At 46.7% G+C, this 20,321-nt stretch overlaps 1 protein-coding gene across 1 annotated transcript in view; it reads right to left on the bottom strand.

Moving 5' to 3' along the window:
- Window positions 1-17,271, bottom strand: part of LOC130405337 (RNA-binding protein Nova-1-like) — a 17,734-nt gene extending 463 nt beyond the window's left edge. The window contains exons 1-3 of the mRNA XM_056610396.1: window positions 16,290-17,271; window positions 13,924-13,992; window positions 218-380 (exon numbers count right to left, since the gene is read on the bottom strand). Coding sequence (XP_056466371.1) covers window positions 218-380; window positions 13,924-13,992; window positions 16,290-16,446 — 389 coding nt within the window. The 5' untranslated portion in view covers window positions 16,447-17,271. The remainder of the gene's footprint in view (window positions 1-217; window positions 381-13,923; window positions 13,993-16,289) is intronic.
- Window positions 17,272-20,321: the final 3,050 nt, after the last annotated feature.

Raw genomic sequence — 20,321 nt, forward strand, 5'->3', positions numbered from 1 at the left:
CGCCAGCAGTCCCTGGTGAACCACTAATACAGCCACGAGCAAGACATCCTCTCTCTCTCTCCCAGCCCCCCCCCCCCCCCCCCCCCCCCCGCCATCTCGCCCCCAACCCCCATCGGAAGCACCCCCCCGGGCGTTCTCCCCCCACCCCTGCCCCCCCATCGTGAGACAAGGCCGCCTGGGAGGGAGGTCTGTGTTTTGGGGGCTGTGTGGAGCCAACAGAGTGGCTGCTGTCTTACCAGGGTAGAAGTCTTTGGATTTAGACAGCTTGATGGTGGCTCCGGTCTCCTTCTGCAGCTGGACGATGGTCTGGCCTCCTTTCCCGATGATGGAGCCGGCCGCGTAGCTGGGGATCAGCACCTTCAGGAAGTACTCGCCTTCCTCTGCAAGGGGGGGGGGGGGGGGGGGGGGCACAGGAAACAGGAAGTCAAGGACAGGAATTGCACACTGCTTAGTTTTTGGTTACGTTTGGCTTGGATTGAAAGGGAAAACATTAATAGAACTTCACTTTTTGGGATAAGTCAGCGTTTTTGCAACCTCCTTGATTTGCAAGTGGAAATGTGAATTTCTTGAGGCGTATGTTTTTGATTCAACAGCAATCGTAAACCAGATAAGGCTACAGTATGCATTATAAGTTGTCTAACTGCAGGATTATTAGCAGAAATTAGCCTGCCCGTCACTATGAATGATGTTTTATGACTTTTTATTGGAACATTTGAATTGTTTACATCATTCTTATTTTCCCCGGTCATGACAAAGCCATAATATGCCTTCATCGCACATTAACACATGAATTTGCTAATGAACCATTTAATCTCACCCCAGACATGGGTCTTCACATTGTGACACACTGCTCAAGAAAAGAGGAAGTGAGCGCCGTCTAACAGGAAGTCAGTGTGGCAGAGTAATCCCACGTCTGCCTTTATGTCATCCGTGATCCACCCTTCCTCGTCCCCTCTACGCGATAATTCTCCCCTCTTCCCCAAGACGAGTAAATCCCTCCAATCGGGTCTAACGATGACTGATATCTCCAAGACAACTAATTACTTCCATAATCCCGTGGTTCTCTCCCTTTCTCTCCCCCTCCCCCTCTCAATCTCCCTCTCCTCTCTTTCTCACTGCCCTTCTCTCTCTCTCTTGAAACGATCTCTCCTGATTGGTCTAAATCTAATCCTGCCCCCCCCCCCTTTCCCCCCCACGCTAGGCCTGAGAAATCCGTTCCACATCAGTACTCTGCCCCCCACGTGTCAAAAACATAACATAACATAACATAACATAACATAACATAACATAACATAACATCCCATCCCCTCTGATGTGGTGCAGACACACACTCTGACCCTGTGAACACACCCGTACTGCGCCGAGGGCCGCAACGACGCAGGAGCACACGTGTCTAATGCGTGTTCATATAAAGCACCTATAAACACACTAATCACCCCACAAAACACACAGCCTCGGTCCGAGCTGGCGGTGGTTTGGTTTGTCTACGGGCGTTTTTTATACGTTGCAATTTATTTTTGTTTACAAGAAATGGGAAATTTGTCATGAGAAAGTCTGGGAATGTCGGCGGCGGCAGACTTAGCTAGCATCTAGCCAAACTAAAATGCTTAGAAGACAAATATTAATTCATCATTTAGCTTATTTAAGTTCCTTGTCCCCTGTCTCCCGTGACCTTTGTCCTATGCACTCTAAACAATGTTTTGAACTTAGGAATGCTAACAACAATGCTAACGGCTAGCCTTCGGGTATTAGCCAGCTTGCAATGCCTGCTGGGAGAATCAATAGGCGGAATCTCAAAAAGCTGTATAATCTTAAACGTAGCACGTCACATAAATTTTATGATAAACAGATCTATTCACAATTTGAAGTTAAGAGAATATCAATGAAAGCCTAGGAACGATACAAATACTGATATATTTTTTACTATAATTTCTTTACGGCTGTATACAAAGCACGAATAATAAATATTAATATCCCCCGTCATTAACAATACAACACATAAAACCAAAACAATTTTGTCGCCACCCGCCTTTAAAATGTATTATATCTCATGCATCAACCGATAATCCACTCCAATTACGTGATTTAAATCCTGTAATGCGGAAAGGGAGCTGACTTACTTATATTAAAGGGATTTATTTGGGATTCCCTGCATTTATTGTTGAAAATTGAACGAATCGTCCTTGTTCTATTTAATGTTTTCATTACTCTCTTTTTAATCATTTCATAGCAGTGTTTAGTATTATTACTATAATGGGTCAGCTGGAGTATTGTATTTTTAAACTGCTCTGTCTTAGTCACCGTCTCCCTAGTGAATGAATTCATTCTTCATATTTGACGATACAGGACAGGAAAGTCTCGGGAGACACATTAAAATAAGATTATCATTACCAGAGGTACACTCCCTCCTAGGGAAAGACTACGCAGAACACTGCTGTCTGATGAGGACAAAAATAGACCTTTGACTGTAGAGTGGTAATGGAGAAGATGTGGACGAGCTAATACTAGCTACCAGCTAGGCTAGCCTGGACCCCTGGAGGTGTTTGTGGAGGATTACCTTTGGATGCCACTGGAAATTAATTGATAAAACAAATATGTTTTCGTCACAGATGGGCTTTTAAATATAGAGGAACAGAAGCATAACTGAAAATTGGAAATTAGAAACATATTGTAAATCCTGTATTATGCTTAATGTAAAGCAAAATGCATCCAAAATAAGTAATTAAAGAATTTGATCCCTATATTATACCTGACGATTTTTACGTCTTTTTTTATAAAACTACAACAAATTAATACGGTTGACGGTTGTTGTATTTTTTGTAGTTAACTCAATCTAACATTATTCAGTGAAAACCGAGATTTCCTAACGTTCCACTTTCTTCACAGAAGTATCTCATGAACTATTCAAATTACCAACTCATTAAATACAATTAATTCATCTTTTGTCATTCTCTCTCGACCTCATTTTCACTTCCATCGCTCTCCTCACTCACACACGCCTCCAGGAGTCCCTAACCTAATGTGTTCAGTCGTTTATTTTAGCGATCTCGCAATTCCAAACGATTGCACTGATTTCCAGCCGCGCGTCACACCGCGACACAGCCAGCCAAAGAAACAACTGATCTAATCTATTTATCACATTCGGGTGCTCAGAGTACTGAGTACTCCTCCTCTTTCACGCGCTCTCCTTCTATCTCTCCATCCGGCTTCCTCGGTTCTCTCGGTCACTCTCTCGTCCCCGGCTTTCCACCGCTAATCGCAGCATCTCTTGCTTTCTCCCTTCTCGTCCCCTCCTCTATCGTCTCCTCTCCCTCCCCCCCCCCCCCCCCCCCCCCCCACCTCCCCCATCCTGGCCTGTCTCCTTCAGAAAAGGGTAGCGGTTGCAGATTTCCGCAGTGACCCACTTTGAGTGTTCAGGCTAACACTGACCTGCTTTAGAAGGAGGCTGGCTAATTATAGCTAGCCCATATTAATAAGGCAGGGGGGGGGGGGACTGATAAATAATATCAAACACAACAGGCTATACACAGCGACACACAAGCACACAACGGCAGACGCGGATGTGAACCGCGGCAGACACCTAAAAACAAGTCAGATATGAGGAGGAGCATGGCATGGCTGCCCTGCACGCACGTGCATGGCACGCGCACATGCATTCACACACAAGAACACACTGACACACATAGGCTACACACACGCTTATTCTCTCTCACACACACACACACACACACACATCCACACACACACACACACACACACACACACACACATGAACACACTAACACACATACACACGCTTATTCTCACACCCCCACACACACACAAATATACACATGCACGCACACACACACACACACACACACACACACACACACACACACACACACACACACACACACACACACACACACACACACACAAACGCGCTGTCGCGACCAACATACGCTTGCCACACGCAAGAAGAAGACAACGCAACGAGGCACACAAACGCACCGCGTCGCCCACGCCTCCACCTCCACCTCCGCAGCCCGACGGTCTCCTGCTGCGGCCCTCCAACACCCCCACACACACGTCGGCGCCGCACTCCTCAGCGCTTTAAGTGGCGGCCGTGAGTGGCGTTAATGAGGGCTGTGGGGATGCCATGGCAACTGTTACCGCACGTCGCCGTACAGCAATCCCATAGTGAGACGCTAGTCGATTGAAGTTATGAGGGATACCGGAGAAATTAGTGTTTCAAATATGATGTTGTGTTTTTATTAGCTTTTTTACTATAGTGGTGTTGTTATTTTATCACTATTGTGTGTGTTTGCAGTGAGTCGATGAGATGACCTTCTTTTTGTCATGAGAATATAAATGTACAGAATGACCGGGTGCTATCCTGCTGTTGCTGACTGGAGATCAGTCAGATTCAACAGTTTATATGTTGACTGCCTCCAATGTTGTGTTCCTCATATAATTTATTTTCAAAATAATCGCAATTAGATTATTTCCCCAAATCGTTCAGCCCAATTACATTGACAGTGATTGTTATGATCGGTACTGCAGTCCAAATCCACAATATTGGAGAGGCGTTTACCCCTCCTGTGGGTTGCCATTGCCAGGTGGAGGAAGCTGAACGAACCTATGACGAGCCGAGGGCAACATTATGTTTGGAGGTTTTGTCAGTGGCTGGAGTCTACTCTGGGAATAGTGAATCACACAAAACCAAAACAAACGCTCCGACCCGGGATGGGAATTTCAAAGGAGAACCTACTGGCCCTAACAGTGTTGTCCGAGAAGCCATCTCAATCTGTGATGCCCTCATGTTGAATTTATGTTTTAGTACTGCTAATAATCGGAGACATATAGCTGATGTATTTGATTCACACTTTTCATTCACTTATTATGAATCCAAATTTCCAGAAGTTGAAACTAAAGATCTACTCTACAGTCTTGCACGCCGTTGTTATAATGTTAGACAAATAATACATATTTTTATTGCAATTAAACTTTTAATAATAGCAATTGTAAGCTAGTAAAAAGTGAGTCAGAATGATAGTGATCGGAGTTTGCACCATCAGAGTCGTTTAATTTGGAAACTAGAGGTGTGGGGGTTTCCCCTCAAACAGGAAGAATTGTTTGATGAACGTTCATGAAACTGTAGTAAAAATCTTAAAAGGGATTGGACGGTTTTGGATGAAGTTGCTCCTCCATTGCGCTGACTACGGTTCAGCTCGACAGTCAACCCCCACTCCCTGAGCTCGTCTGAAACCCAAGACTTGGCAGGAACGTTTATCAACATTCCTGACTTTATCGCGTCTAGCGGATTTGTGCAAGCATGGTTGGGAAAAGCTAACTTTTCAATCCATATCTCCATGGAAATCCTTTTTGAAGTCGTCACTGGTCGTCCAGCGCCTGAAGTTCATCTGACATCTGTTCTTCAAGTGACACTATCGCCGCCATCTGCATATCATGATGTCTCTGACTATCGGTTGTCTTTTCTTCTGAATATTTATTCTGAAAATGTGTTATGAATGATTTAATGATTTGTTCATAAACCATTTGGAGGTTTTAACAAGCCAGTTTTAAAACCCAAAATCAATTTGTAATTAGTTTTAATGAACCTAAACTAGGATTGCCCAAAAAAATTCTATTTGCGTACGTCATCGAAGGGTCTTTATTAAATGTATTTATATTATTATATAGGTCTATAATATTTTTTCAACCCCTTATTCCTGCTAATATATAATAAAATCGAATTGTACGTAAAATGTCTACCATATGTTCCATTTCGGAAACCTAACTATATCAGAAACCTAACTTACAACTTGGCCCAATGCAACTATAAGTCAAAGTCCAGTGCCAGATCTGATCCAATGATTTTGTCTGATCACAAGGTCTGACCGAGTCTGACCGAGTCTGACCCATCAAAACCGCTTGACTAGCCATGTCTAGGTCCATCGGAAGGACTGGGCTGATTGACTTAGCCTTATCTATCGAGAGAGATGGACTGTGAAGCCGGATCCATTAGAAAGATTGGGAGGTTGAAGGATTTCAAAGGTCAAAGTTCAAGACAACAACAACAAAACCGAAAAAACAAACTACACAAAAAATAAAGAAATACAGTCCAGCTTCCAAAATTAAAGACAAAGATATATTCGCCCACTTATATCCAATTTTAAGTTCAAAGAATTGCAACAACTGCAAACATTTAACTGACAGTTAGCTCTTCAAACAGCTAACGGCAGGAGACATGGTGAGCTAGCTTACATGGAACATTGACTCCCAAACAAACCAAAACCACAATGACCCCTCCCCCTCTCGCTGTGACTACGACAACATCCTGGGGGCGATCCAGGCCCCCATACCTGCTCCAACCCCCTCGTGGGACCCTGTTCGTCCGGTGGGGGCAGGGGGGGGGGACCAGAAAAGAGAGAGAGAATCTCAACCTTTTCCTGATCCACGATAGCATTCATCACGTTAAATCCCATCAGCCGTGCGGTGGCTTCCCCTGTGGCCGCCGGCTACATCTGTCACGCTGACTCCGGGACAGATGAAAGGCTCGGCGCACTTTTAATTAAAGAAAGTCCTGAGAAAAGCTGCAGCTGTGGCGCTTGCGGCAGCCGCAGTGATGTAATGCCCTACCTGCCTGGGAAGTACTGCACTTTGTTTTCCCTTCGCGCGTGTCCCGCAAGATAATTAAAACAGGAAATTAGAAAATATGTTTCTGTGTGTGTGTGTGCGTGTATAAGCTTTTGACAGTTTTAAAGGTCATGTTTTGGTGTTTGTAACCCTTAACACTGGTTTTGGCGTTAAGGGCAAATGGACATTCTGAGCAAATGTATGTTTTGCGTTACCGGGGAGTGTACTCAATTTCAGTGTTCGTTCCAAATTCGCTTTTAGGTTGAACTTCAATTAATGTTTCCTCAACGGTTCTTTAGAGTATTGTGCATGTGTATGTGTATATGCGTGTGCGTGTTTGGGTGTGTGTGTGTGGGTGTGCGTGCGTGAGTGCGTGTGTGCGTGTGTGCGTGTGTGCGTGTGTGTGTGTGTGTGTGTGTGTGTGTGTGTGTGTGTGTGTGTGTGTGTGTGTGTGTGTGTGTATGAGATAACAGCTGAGTAACTAAAAGGATCTTTGGTTGCCTTGACGAAGGCCTTTGTTTTCTTTCCTCTAAGCAACACAGACCCACAGAATCCTGTATGTCCCACACACGAACACACACACATATGCACACACGCACACGCATGCACACACTCTCTCTCACTCTTTCCTAGTTGCGACACACACAGGAAGCACTCACATTTCCTCTGCCATATCAAAAGGACTGTACAAAAGTAGTCTGTCGAACTGTGTTTTGCTTTGCGGATGTGCGCGCGCGTGTGTGTATGGTACTGTGTGTCCCTGTCTATGTGTGTGTGTGTGTGTGTGTGTGTGTGTGTGTGTGTGTGTGTGTGTGTGTGTGTGTGTGTGTGTGTGTGTGTGTGTGTGTGTGTGTGTGTGTGTGTGTGTGTGTGTGTGTGTGTGTGTGTGTGTGTGTGTGTGTGTGTGTGTGTGTGAGGTGATGTAAGACAGTCCAGCCCACCACACCCAGAGGTTTTGGTTAAAGTGAGCCCGTTACCAACGGTTACCAGATAGGTCACAAAGCCTATAAAAACTGTGTGTGTGTTAATGTTTGTGCGTTTGTGCGTGTGTGTGCTTTTTCACGTGTTTGCAAGAGATAAAGAGAAAGAAAGAAGGAAACTACACAAAAAAAGTGTGTCAGTATCGTGTCTCGGCGTGCATGCATTCGTGATCAACTAAGTCGTGCGCGTGTTTTTGCTCTGATTATCCAGACAGACGCAATCACCCAAAACCCTGGCGTGGGACCCAATGTCACAACACGCAATCCCCACCGCGCCGTCGTGCCCGAGACCGACGCAGTACAACACAGGGAAGGGAGGTGCGCACGGGGCCCGTTCCCCCACATGAATATTAATACAGTACAGCCACTCAGGGCATAGCAACCCGGTGGGTAAACACCCCAAATCTGTTGCTAGGGGCCCTGCAGGGGCCCAGAATAGGCCTCCCACGTCGGGGGGGGGGATCTGAGGCTCAAATCCTGGGATCTGGTGTCCACAGTCCTTGGGGGGGGGGGGGGTCTGGGGACCGTGGAGGTGGTGGTGGGTGGAGGCTGGTGAAATAGGCTATCGTTTGAGAGACGACAGCTACTGTTGTAACCCTGTTGTTGTTGTTGTTGTTGTTGTGGTTTTTCTCATGAGTGTCACGGCCAGCCCCAGGGTGTAGCTGTCTCCAGCCTCCCGTTGGTCTACATGAGTGTGTGTCCGTGTCGTTGGGGTGCTTCCATACAAACACATACGAGAAGCACACACACACACACACACACACACACACACACACACACACACACACACATACACACACGAGCGCACACAGGGGCTGATTCAGTTGTTTTGAGATGCATTGTGTTGATAGGTTATATAGCCAGTCTCTCTGCCTTGTTGTGTGGTAGGATAATAGATGATGGCTTTTTTGGTGTTTTCTATCAAAGTCAAATCAGTTAAATCAGTCGTGATATGAAGAGAAGATAATAAAGAGTGAAAAAAGCACCGAACTAATAAACTTGCTTAATGAACCCATAAATGACATCATTTGACTAACATAGCGGTAGTTAGCGGTAGGAGCTGCCTCGTGTGCGTAAAATATGACGATAAAAACAAACGGTAATCAGAGTGTGTAATTCAAATCACTGGTTTATCGGCCTGTAAAGACCTCTGCTGTGATAAATGTGGTACGCTGCAGAATATAATTTCAACAATATGTCTGCGATGTGCTGATTAAAAAAGAAATGTAAGTCACTGTTTTGTGATAAAAACGATTTAAATTGTGTTGCAACTTAAAACCCATACACTGGTGTGAAGGTCAATTACATTCAGCCTGCCTCTAAATGTCCCCATTCCTCTTTCTCTCTTCCTCTCGCTCTCTCTGTCCCGTTGTCTGTGTTGAATGCTAAGGCATTTTGTGTGTGTGTGTCTCTCATTGTGTGTGTGTGTGTGTGTGTGTGTGTGTGTGTGTGTGTGTGTGTGTGTGTGTGTGTGTGTGTGTGTGTGTGTGTGTGTGTGTGTGTGTGTGTGTGTGTGTGTGTGTGTGTGTGTGTGTGTGTGTGTTGTGTGTGTGTGTGTGATTGTGTGTGTGTTGAGGGACAGGGGGTGCACGGAGCGCAGGGGACCTGGAAAGTATTCATCCCCCCAAAGCGGGCTCAGTTTGGGGGTGGGGGTGGTGGTGGCTGGGGGCTAGGTTCATGGGGGGCTGGCTTTGTCTAACACCCCCCCCCCCTGGTCCTCCATTCCTTTATTTAGAGGTAAGGCATACACAATCTTACACACACACACACACACACACACACACACACACACACACACACACACACACACACACACACACACACACACACACAGGCATGTATTCGTAACACACACACAGGCATATACTCACACATAAAAACAAACACACACACACACACACACACACACACACACACACACACACACACACACACACACACACACACACACACACACACACACACAAACAGAGGCATGAACTCTCACACACAAAAACTCACAAACACACACAGGCATGTAGTCTCTCACACACACTCACACACACAAACACACACACACATACACACAATCATCCACAACCAATCTCATCACACTCGGCCCCCCATGCGTCCAGCAGCGAGGCCGGGGCAGCTGTCCCCGCTCTGAAAGATGTCCAGAGCACTCGGTGGTACAGACGTTTAGCCACGCAAAATAACTCACCAACCAACCGTTGGTTATTGTCGGTTGGTTTCTCCTTTCTTCTTTGTCACATACGAAATGTTGGCCGAAGTGTATGCCGGCGTCACGGATCATTTATATCTTTCGTTGAACTTAAATCCTCTGTTCTGCGTTTGTTGGTTTCTAGGTAAAGCATTTGGTGCTTAATGTCCACCGAGATGCAAGACTGTGACCCGCATAGAATGAATACAAACATTTTGAATCGTTATCTCAAGATAATCACGATATGTAGAAGGCAATTGCTATTTCATTCCAAATAGTAATGGCCACTGTGTTTGAATGTCAACTCAACCTCCATGTAGCCGCAAAGAAAGACACTGAGAAGCTACCTTACTAAAAGATGGCAGTTGGCGGAGCGTCTTGCTCTGCATTAGCATGAGCGGCTATTTAAAAAAGCTAGCTTACTGAAACACAGACTGCCTGCTTTTTTTTACTATCAATAAATGCGCATGCGTAACTCAATGTGTGGGTGCGTGGGTGAGTGGGTCCATTTGTCTGCCCATGTGTGTGTTTGTATGTGAGTGTTTGTGTGGGTGTGCGTGTATATTGCTCTGTGTGTGTGTGTGTGTGTGTGTGTGTGTGTGTGTGTGTGTGTGTGTGTGTGTGTGTGTGTGTGTGTGTGTGTGTGTGTGTGTGTGTGTGTGTGTGTTTGTATGTGTGTGTGTGTGTGTGTGTGTGTGTGTGTGTGTGTGTGTGTGTGTGTCTGTGTGTGTGTGTGTGTGTGTGTGTGTATGTTTGTGTGTCTGTGTGTGTGTCTGTGTGTGTGTCTGTGTGTGTGTGTGTGTGCGGTGCTGTGTGTGTGTGTGTGTGTGTGTGTGTGTGTGTGTGTGTGTGTGTGTGTGTGTGTGTGTGTGTGTGTGTGTGTGTGTGCATAGTGCTGTGTATTGTTCCTGGATCAGGGCTGTTGGGGAGGAAGAGGGGGGCCCAGCCTCCCTGCTGCATCGCCCCTTTCATCCCTCCCTCATCCATATTCCACTCCATCTCTCCCGCTCTCCCCACCAATCAGCAAACAGCTGGCCGCCACCGGCGTCTCGCGCCGCCAATCAAACGCCTCCCTTTGTGAGCGCAGTCCCCGCCCACAAGCGCCTTCACCCCACCCTGTACAATGGCGGCGCTTTTCCTCTCCGTGTGTGACGCAGTGGCTTAAAAACCCCACCGGAGGAGCCGAGGAAGACGAGCGAGCGCCAGACTGCCACCGACGACGAAGCACGCCGCGTTTGGAAAAAAACCCACCAAAGAAACACAAATACGTTTTCACTTTCGTATCGACGGTCGTCCACGGAGACGGTCGCCAAGCAGGAGTCATCGATGGCAGCCGGCGATGGATAGCGAGAGACGGGGGAGAGTGGGGGGGAGGGGGGGAGGGGATGACAGGTGGGGGGAGAGGCGGGAGGGGGAGGGGGGGAGGTTTGATGCCAAGGTGACGGAGGAAACAGCCGTGATGGTCTGAAGTAGAACATGATTAGTATGGATGAAGAGCAGAGCGGAGGATGGGGGGGGAGGTGGAGACGGGCTGGGGGGAGGGAGAGTTAGGCGGAGGGGGGGGGGGGGGGGGGGGTGGCGGGGGGAGGTAGGAGAGGGGTTCAGCCGGGGATGGGGGAGTTGGGTGGGTGGCGGTTGGGGGGAGAGTTGGGGGAGACGAGGAGCAGCCTGGCTGGCGAATTGAAAAGAGTTCCCGTGCCGAGGAACACAGCGTTCCCCGGAAGGTTCCAGAGGCAGCGTTCTCCGGGTTCCACGCTTATATTCAGTTCCTAGTTTCATATCTTCCAACTGATTTATTAAGAAAATGCAAATCCTAACGTTTAAAAATGATTGAACTGGAACAACATAAACGCTTGTAGTATGTACTGGAATCAAAACCGCCAAAGCCGTAATCATCTTTTATCCCACTGTGAATGTTTCCTCGTAACAGTGGGGTCTCCACCACATAAGAGGAAGCTGTATGTAGCTCAGAACTCTGTGTAGTGCTGAATGGCTTTGTCGCTCTAGTCGGCCAAAAGCAAAATCACAAGGCTTCCTTCCCTGTATCTCTAATGGCTCAATGAAGTGAATGTGTTCCTAAAAGATGCTCTGTTCTGCGCCGGTTGCAACAGAAAACACTAACCTTGGATCAATACCGTCAAAGACCTCATTCAGCCAGGACTCAATGAGCAGTGTGCACGCAGTTTGTGCGCGTGCGTGTGCCCGTTTGTGTGTGCGTACACGCCCGCGTGTATCTGCATTTATAATGATGGAATACATCAGTTAACTCACCCATTGCATAAAAACATACACACACACACGTACAAAAACACACAGGCACACGCACAAAAACATGCACGGCACGCACGCACACACACACACACAATATAATCTAAAATTCTAAAAGTTGCTTGGCAAGGGCAACCCAACCCCCCATTGGCCTCTGCTCACCGAACAGCAGCCAGTTCTTCCATTTACTAAATGAACATATAATATCCCAAGTCTGCAGACAGCAGGATAGGAGAGCAGAGGAGAGGAGATCACAGTATTGCATTTTTTACTAACCATCAAGGTAAAACAAGGCCTCTGAATTATTTTGCCTACACGTGAATAATGCTTTGTTGGCCTCTGTGCTTAAACCCTTGCTATTTCCCTTGAAGCCAAGCCCTAAATTATAGCGAGGGATTTGCCAAGCGCTCTACCTAACTATAACAACTTAGGAGTGAGAGTAGATGGGCAAAACAATCTCTAAATCTCCCTTGCACACTCTTGCACTTTTTCCCTGGCACTGACGAAGGGATCCACATTCTGAGTCTCAGGGTCTCTCGACCAATCACACGTGAGCACAACTTGCTAAATAATACAATTTAGAGTCTGATCCGTCTATCATTTCAGTTCCTTTTGCAGTGGTTCCTCGTTAGGCAAAGACTGCTCAATGCGTTCCTGCCTACATACCACCAGCCCAATGGTTGTAATAATAATAAAATGACTATTGGAAAATGTTAGAACTGCATAATATTTCAACCGTAATAACTGCTATCCTAAAGAAGGGTTGGTGGGAGGACTACGCTATGAAGTCGAACCACTGCTGAATCTGATAAATTATTACGACGAGAAGTCAGGATTTTATGAGACGGACGGTTTGATTTACAGCATGCACTGTCATGGCCGCCGTGCCATACCAACCATGCTAGCCTCCTAGCTTCCTCGCCGTGGCAGCTCGTCCGGGCTACTAGCATGATACAGACGTCAGCAGTGCCAAGTGCACTTTTCTCTCCCTCTGTTTTTCCCTTCCCTCAGATAGATTCGGACTAGCTGGACACACACTAGTTAAGACCTCGACGGAAAAGTTGAAGATCACTTATCGTTTTGAATTTATCTATATGCCTTTAAATAATGTTTCCACACTCGAGATTTCCACCATAGTTCACGATTTGCAGTCCTATTTCTTCGTTAGCTATTGGAAAATTTTGTACGGCAACATTCAATTGATGACAGTATTTTGTGTGGTGCACCTGATTTCATCAGCCATGTTCAGGGTACTCACTGTTTTTTAAAAAATATAGTTCATCATTGGTTCGATTTCAGGACACATAGAATTAATTCAACAAAACAACCTGGACATTTCAACAATATATCCATAAAACATCAGCAACATTTCAGACTGCAAACACGCTAATGCATACTGTTAGTCCACCATAGTCCATATCAATTTTGACAACCCCACAATACATTCAAATACCTTGTATTAAATAGAGTTATACCCAATAGTTCTGATGATAAACAGTGTTTACCTGTGGGATAATGTTGAATAGAATGGGATAAAAAATAAATATAGAATTTGTATAAAAAAGCATGGGAATGGATGTTATGGACTTGAATACATTTAATATAAACAACAGATACATGCATCAATCTGCACCATGAAATATGAATTGAAAACGTTCAGTTGCGCTCCCTGTTTTGTGTATCAGTGTTAGCTTAGGAGTTGCATAGCTCTGAGCTTTATGTGACAAACACAAAAGAGCACATCACAAACTTCTCCCCCCACACTGTTAGATCCTGCGACAGTAAGTATTTCAGCAGAATGAAAAAATTAAAGTAAGTGGTTAAAAAAGATCAAAATGGAAGGATCCGTCTTACCATGAGTTTCAGTTTCTTGGTGAGGGAATACAATGGCTTCAGTTTCAAAAAGGGGCTGCAGGTAGGCCACTACAGAGAGAGGAAGCAGAGGGGGGTGCGTGGCGTGAACTAGCATTCAGAGACACAACCAGTTATTTTTTAACATTCTTCCGTTAACCTTGAGCAGCACTTCTGAGAAGACTTTTGTAAACGGGGTATTTTCTAATTAATTCGCTGAAAGCATACGTTATGACTGAGCCTCCAAGGTGCGATAATTCAAAGCAGGTTGGTTATGCCGGCTTCATGGTAGGCCACCGTTTTATGGTTACATTCTGCACTTTTAAGTCGCGTTGACTTACAAATTGTGGTGTCTTTTAATTGAAAGCCAATCAATGTTTGACCACTGGAGCATCATCATTCAGAAGGAACTAGCTTCCTCTTGGTTGAAATCAACACCCCTCTTCATCATAAAACTCTTGTGCTTTTAATGTGGAAATATCTTGTCGGTTGGGGAAGGAGAATCATGCATAAGTTATAGGCCTAAAGCAAGTCCCATCCATGGGTCGCAGCTCTTCCTTATAATTACACACGCACATGTTATTAAAACATCCTAAATTAAATGTATTTTCAATAGAAAAATACAACGATGGCTGTTTATTTCTTGGGGTTGGGGAGGTCGGAGGTCATAGCCTCCTAATTTTTGTATCAAATATTGTGGGCACTGGTGCCGCTTGTGAGACGAGATCGCTGGGACCGTTGACCTTTTGACCCCCGGGGACGGCTCTGCAGCGGTGCGCTCCATCCGACTAAAAGCCTGTAATAGCGCGCTGTGCTCATGGCCCTCGGTTCACCCTTTTCATTTGGCGGCCGGGCTGTGGTGCCTGCCGTACGTCTCTGGAGGGCCGTCCGGGGACGCCACACACAGGGTGGTCCTCCGTAAGTGCTCAAACACCGCCTCATCAATCCACTTTTTAAACAAACGCCGGTTTGAAACGCAGCCGGGACCCTCGGAGCAGGGCGGTACTGGTCCCTGGGATGGCAGTTGGGTTTGGTTTGGCATTCAAAAGGAAAATAAGTGTTCTTCCTAAGCCTGGGCCAGATTGAAATCAACTGATGCATTAAGGTATTTCTTCTTATTTAAATAGAATCGATACAGTCACCTATGTATTTGGAGATCATTGTATTGTTTTCACTCCTCTGAGGTCGCAGGTAATGCTGAAAATACCTGAGTCTAGACTCTATCATTTGTAACGATGTTCTCTGTGACTTTTGGCTGGGCTTTGGTTAGGACAGCCAAAAGGGGGACACCTGCAATACACGGGGCCTAATATAACCTCCACCGTTATACGGAAAAAACACATTTTCTGAAACAGTTTCCTTGTTTCACTTAGATGTCACGTGTTCTCTTGTCTAAATCATACGTCTAGATGTGCGCTGTGTGTCTACATGTGCGGGATGGGGGGTGCATGGTCGGAATATGGCTTGTTGTAATGCCGGATGACGTGAATGCTTGGCGCATGACAGCATGTAAACAAAAAATAAAGATGGTGATTATCATGATAACAAATAATCATAGCTCATTAAATCAGGTCATTGCGCACAAATACGTTCAGAGCATTTTTTAAACAATTCGGACGTCCTTAACATGTCCCAGAAACTCCAGTCCTCATCGTCTAAGAATAGAACAATGCCGAGGTGGCGGAGGAGCAACGTGCAGCAGCAATAACAGTTTTTCGTGCGAGCTGCCCTAGATGCTCACCGCGTGTGTTATATGGACGTGCGTGTTTATCCGCTTGTATAATGTAACCCACATAATAAAGGGACGCAGGCGGCAGCGGATGATGGGAGAGATTAACTACACAAGGTCATCCGTGGAAGCCAGGGATGAGAGCGTAGAATCATGCTCCCTGCCTCTCGCCTCCGGTTCGCCTGTTTACATCTCGGCTGCTGCCTGCGGTCGCTGTTATTCTGGTCTAGTATGGCCGCCATTCTATTTATGTAAAAGTAAAATAAACAATGCGCTGCCCGATTAATCGGAACGCGCATAATAGCGAGGAGAAAGTGACGGATTCCCTCCAAATCCGCGAGGCGCTCTCCCTTTCATTGTTTCCAACGACTATCCACACAAAAGCGTCCCCTTGTTATGCACTCCAAGCCTCTAGAAGATGGCTTCAGCTGGCCCGAAGCGAGGGGGTTTATGCGCTATCTGCATCTGCATCTAACATCATTAGGGCGCCAAATCAAATCGATATCAGATTAAAGCGTGCCGATACGTCAGGAATCGAATCAACCTGCTCTCCCCTCTCCCTTTCCCCCGGCGCTACAGCGGCCGTGGACCGTCTCTCTGCAGCCCACCGGAGGTCCACACGTCCCGTCGGTCCTCTTACCTCCTGTGTTGGTGCGCTTAGTGCTGCTCGCCTCCGTGGGGGTCTCGAGCGGTCTCTTACGGGAATCCGGAGGGTCGGACTCCATGTGCGGTTGTTGATTGTGGTGGTGAGGATTTGAGAAAATCCCGTTTTGTTGTACTGCTCCGCCGGCCATCATTTTGTAAGCTTGGTTTTAAGGATGCGACTGTTGCGTTTAAATCCCCCCTAGTAACGCAACGCGACGTAGCCTTCCGCACGGGGAGTCTTCCTCAGAGGACGAAAAGGCGATTTAGGGAATTCAAAAAAGAAACGCGACCGTGGTCGGTGTCGCGGTGCGTTGCTGTGTCGCCGACGCGAGGAGATGCTAGGCAGTATGCAGGACGCGTGTGTTTAGCCCGTGAGGCGATGCAGGAGCGGGCGGATGTTTGCTCCAAAAAAAACAGATCCTCGAAGCCTTTTTTTTTTTCTCGCCTCTCCGTAAATAAGTCTAAACTCTACTTGACGTACAAATGCTGCGTCAGTCGGCCATCAACCCCGTGATACGTGGTGTAGGATATGTCATTCCGCGGCAACATAAAAGCGCGTACACATGTCAGGCAGTGTGTGCGGGATGATGGCGCTCCTCCGTGGTCCTCGGTGCAGCGACGGGCGCGGGGAATTAAGCGATAAATAAAACACGCACAACCGGGACAACAAAAAAAGGAGGCAGGAATCAATTCGGGTGTAAAAGGAAGAAAAAAGGACGGCAGAATAAAAAACTGCTTTTTTGTCGTTCTTTTGATCCTTATGGGCTCAACGCGGTCATGTAAACACCCGAAGGTGCGCGGTGGTGGTGAGGGGGGTCGGGTTGTCGGTGGTAAGGGTCCGGAGGGGAGAAGCTGTGGACGGAAACAAAGCTGCTGGAGAAGAAGAAGAAGAAGAAGAGAGATGCGATTTTTTTTTGTCCTCTCTCGGTGGAGATGCTGCAGTCTTTCCTCAGAGCATCCCTAACGCTGACTGGCTGGCAGTTCCGAGTGCAGAGGAGTCGGTGACGTCAGAAGGCAGCACAGCACATCCCATACCTCCTTTCTCCTCAGTCGATTGTTTGCGCGAGGGCGTGTGAGAGTGAGCGAGAGAGAGAGAGAGAGAGAGAGAGAGAGAGAGAGAGAGAGAGAGAGAGAGAGAGAGAGAGAGAGAGAGAGAGAGAGAGAGAGAGAGAGAGAGAGAGAGAGAGAGAGAGAGAGAGAGAGAGAGACGCCCCCTGCGACTGCGATTGGTCGAGATTTCTCCGGCAAAACTAAAAGGACAGATCGTATGGAGCGAGAGCAGCACGTGACCACGGGATGGAGGGATGCAACGGGAGGACAGAGAGCGGCTCCGGGGACACGGACACGGTAACGGCCATGGGGAACGGGATGAGGGGCTCTTTGGTGGACACCGAGTCTGTAAAATGAAGCCACCTGTGGCGGACATTCAGCCATTGATAGAGGAGACTCACAAAAGACAGATAGGCAAACTTTGCCCCCCCTCCAGCCCCGGCGTATTAATCCATGTGCGCATCCGGTAGCCTACTTGATGACAAGCGAACCGTGGGATATAGCGCGTTCCTACCTCGACCTGTGCGATAAACACATCACCTAAAGCAAACGCCCCGCCAAAACCGCTTGGTTCTCCGTCCCTCCTCTTCTCGAGCCGCAACATGACATTATCACACAGTTCGAGGGGAAACACAAAACCGAAAGGACGGCATGACCGTGTCAGAGCCTACCTGTGTTACCATAGTCGCGTGACCCACCTGTGCGTAGTAGTGCTCCCGCCATTTCTGCACGCGCGCCGTCTCTGCGTCGTAGATACGGAGGTAGTAAGGCAGGCTCCGGTGCCGCGAGCGGTCTGACAGAGCAAAGCGGGCTTTTTACTGCTTCAATCTTTACACACATTCACACGCACACACTTGGCACAGGCTCCCCTCGCGCTCGCTCTCTCCCTCGCGCACGCACGCGCACGCACACTCACACACATCCACAGAGACGCAAATACTCGGCGAGTGACTGTCCAAATGTGTCTCCACCCGTCTGTCCGTCTGTCTGTGTCTTTTCTTTTCCTGTCTGTCTGTCTTCAACTCTATCTATCTATATCTCCATCTATCTCAGTCTCTATCTCTTGCCCTAATTGCACAGGAGGCTATCGGCTCCTGTAGATTCAAGTCAAGGTGACATTGTTCTGCCGGTACACAAGCACACGCAAATGCAAAGGCGCACACACACTCTCTCGCAGGACGCAGAGTCGCACTGTTGACCAGCTCTGTCGCTACCGTACCATTTCGCATCGCCATGAGACACACACACACTATAAACCCACCAGTCTCCCCCCAGGAAAGTAATGGCCGGCATACGTGGCAAATCTGAGGCAGATGTATTGAGCTGGAGCACTGCACTTCCATGTGTATCTAAGAAATGAACTCGTCCAGCAGACCTTGCGGTCGTTAATTAGGCCTATTGGCCCTAATGAATGGGCCTAATTAACTGAAGCAGATTATTGCATCACTGACCCTGCCTCGGCCACGTGTGTGTGTGTGTCAAAAAACTCCCCACATTTAAGAATGGCCTACAATCTGTCAATCCGATCAAAAATATAGGTATATCGCTACCTCACATGACAATATGAACCTGACTTCCATGCTGTATATAAGAACTTGAAAAGAACCGCAAAATGTGGATGTTGTACAGTGTTGTACACAGTAAACATTTACAGTTTTTATTTGAATTCTAGTTTTACCCATAGCCTATTTACCGCTTACAAAATGTTTGAGCAAGAGTTGACCAAGTCTTAAACTCGAGGTAGGCCTATATCTGTCACATGTTCTCGAGCGGTCTGTTTTTCCTCCGCCTCTGCATCCCAGATGTGACCTGGTCTACTCTCTTGCCTGCGGTTTACAGACTGCAGCAGGACCGTAGCCGATGAGGTCCAGCTACATGGGGCTGAATATCTGGATTTTTTACTCTAGCGCTCTGATGAAAACGGACCTACATTGTGATCTTCTTGCGCCACCTGTTGTATAAACTTAAACATTACGCCTGTGGGTTCGCCGTTATTCGATACCACCCCTCTAAATGTTTGAGATGTTCATCACCGTGTTATGGTCATTATCCTAAGTCCTACAGATATGTTACAGTAAATGTACCTTAATGTGTGTGAAATATTTGTTCTGTTAAATATGCCTATGCCAAGTCATTATCGCCATTGTTATTCATTTATAGGATTGAAACCATAAAACCACCTAGTAAATTGTTCTATTTAATAGGAATTTGTGAGTGTATAGTCCTCATTCATGCCAACACTATTGGCTCTTCAAGAAATTTCACATAAACACGTGTGTGTGTGTGTGTGTGTGTGTGTGTGTGTGTGTGTGTGTGTGTGTGTGTGTGTGTGTGTGTGTGTGTGTGTGTGTGTGTGTGTGTGTGTGTGTGTGTGTGTGTGTGCTTGCTTGCTTGCTTAACAAGTTGGATCGGATCGGGTGAAAATGAAGGCAAGGAGGGAAAGAGGCAACCAGATTGAGGACTGGATATTGAATTGGACATTGGACAATTGGAAATTTAGCCGTTGACCTTTTGACCAGATAAGCGTCACTCAGAGCCACGATCCCTGCTCCAATAAAGCATTATAAAAAGTTTAAACTTAACATTAATGAACACAGAAACTTGCTTAATGTCAATACAAACCACTCTGGGACATCAAAGAATGCCTCCTCGTGTGAACTATTCAGAAAACCCACTACTGGAATTCTGTTTCCCACTACTGGAATTTTACCAGTAGTTGATAAAAATGAACAAGTCTGAAAGAATGAGTGTGCGAATGCGAGTGCATTACCCACCCATTAATGCTTGACAAACTTTGACTTCCAGATCTGTGTGCAATGAGTGAGTAGCAGACATGAGCAAGCTTCCCAATGTTCAGTGGCCAGATAATCAGTAATCATCAGCCTGTAATAAGGCAGTACAATCATTTCATCCAGAATTAAATGAGACGATGGCCCTTCTGTCTACCTACCGGGCTACCAACGGGCACTCTGCCCAT

Source organism: Gadus chalcogrammus, chromosome 16 (genome assembly GCF_026213295.1).
Source record: "Gadus chalcogrammus isolate NIFS_2021 chromosome 16, NIFS_Gcha_1.0, whole genome shotgun sequence".
Lineage (NCBI taxonomy): Eukaryota > Metazoa > Chordata > Actinopteri > Gadiformes > Gadidae > Gadus > Gadus chalcogrammus.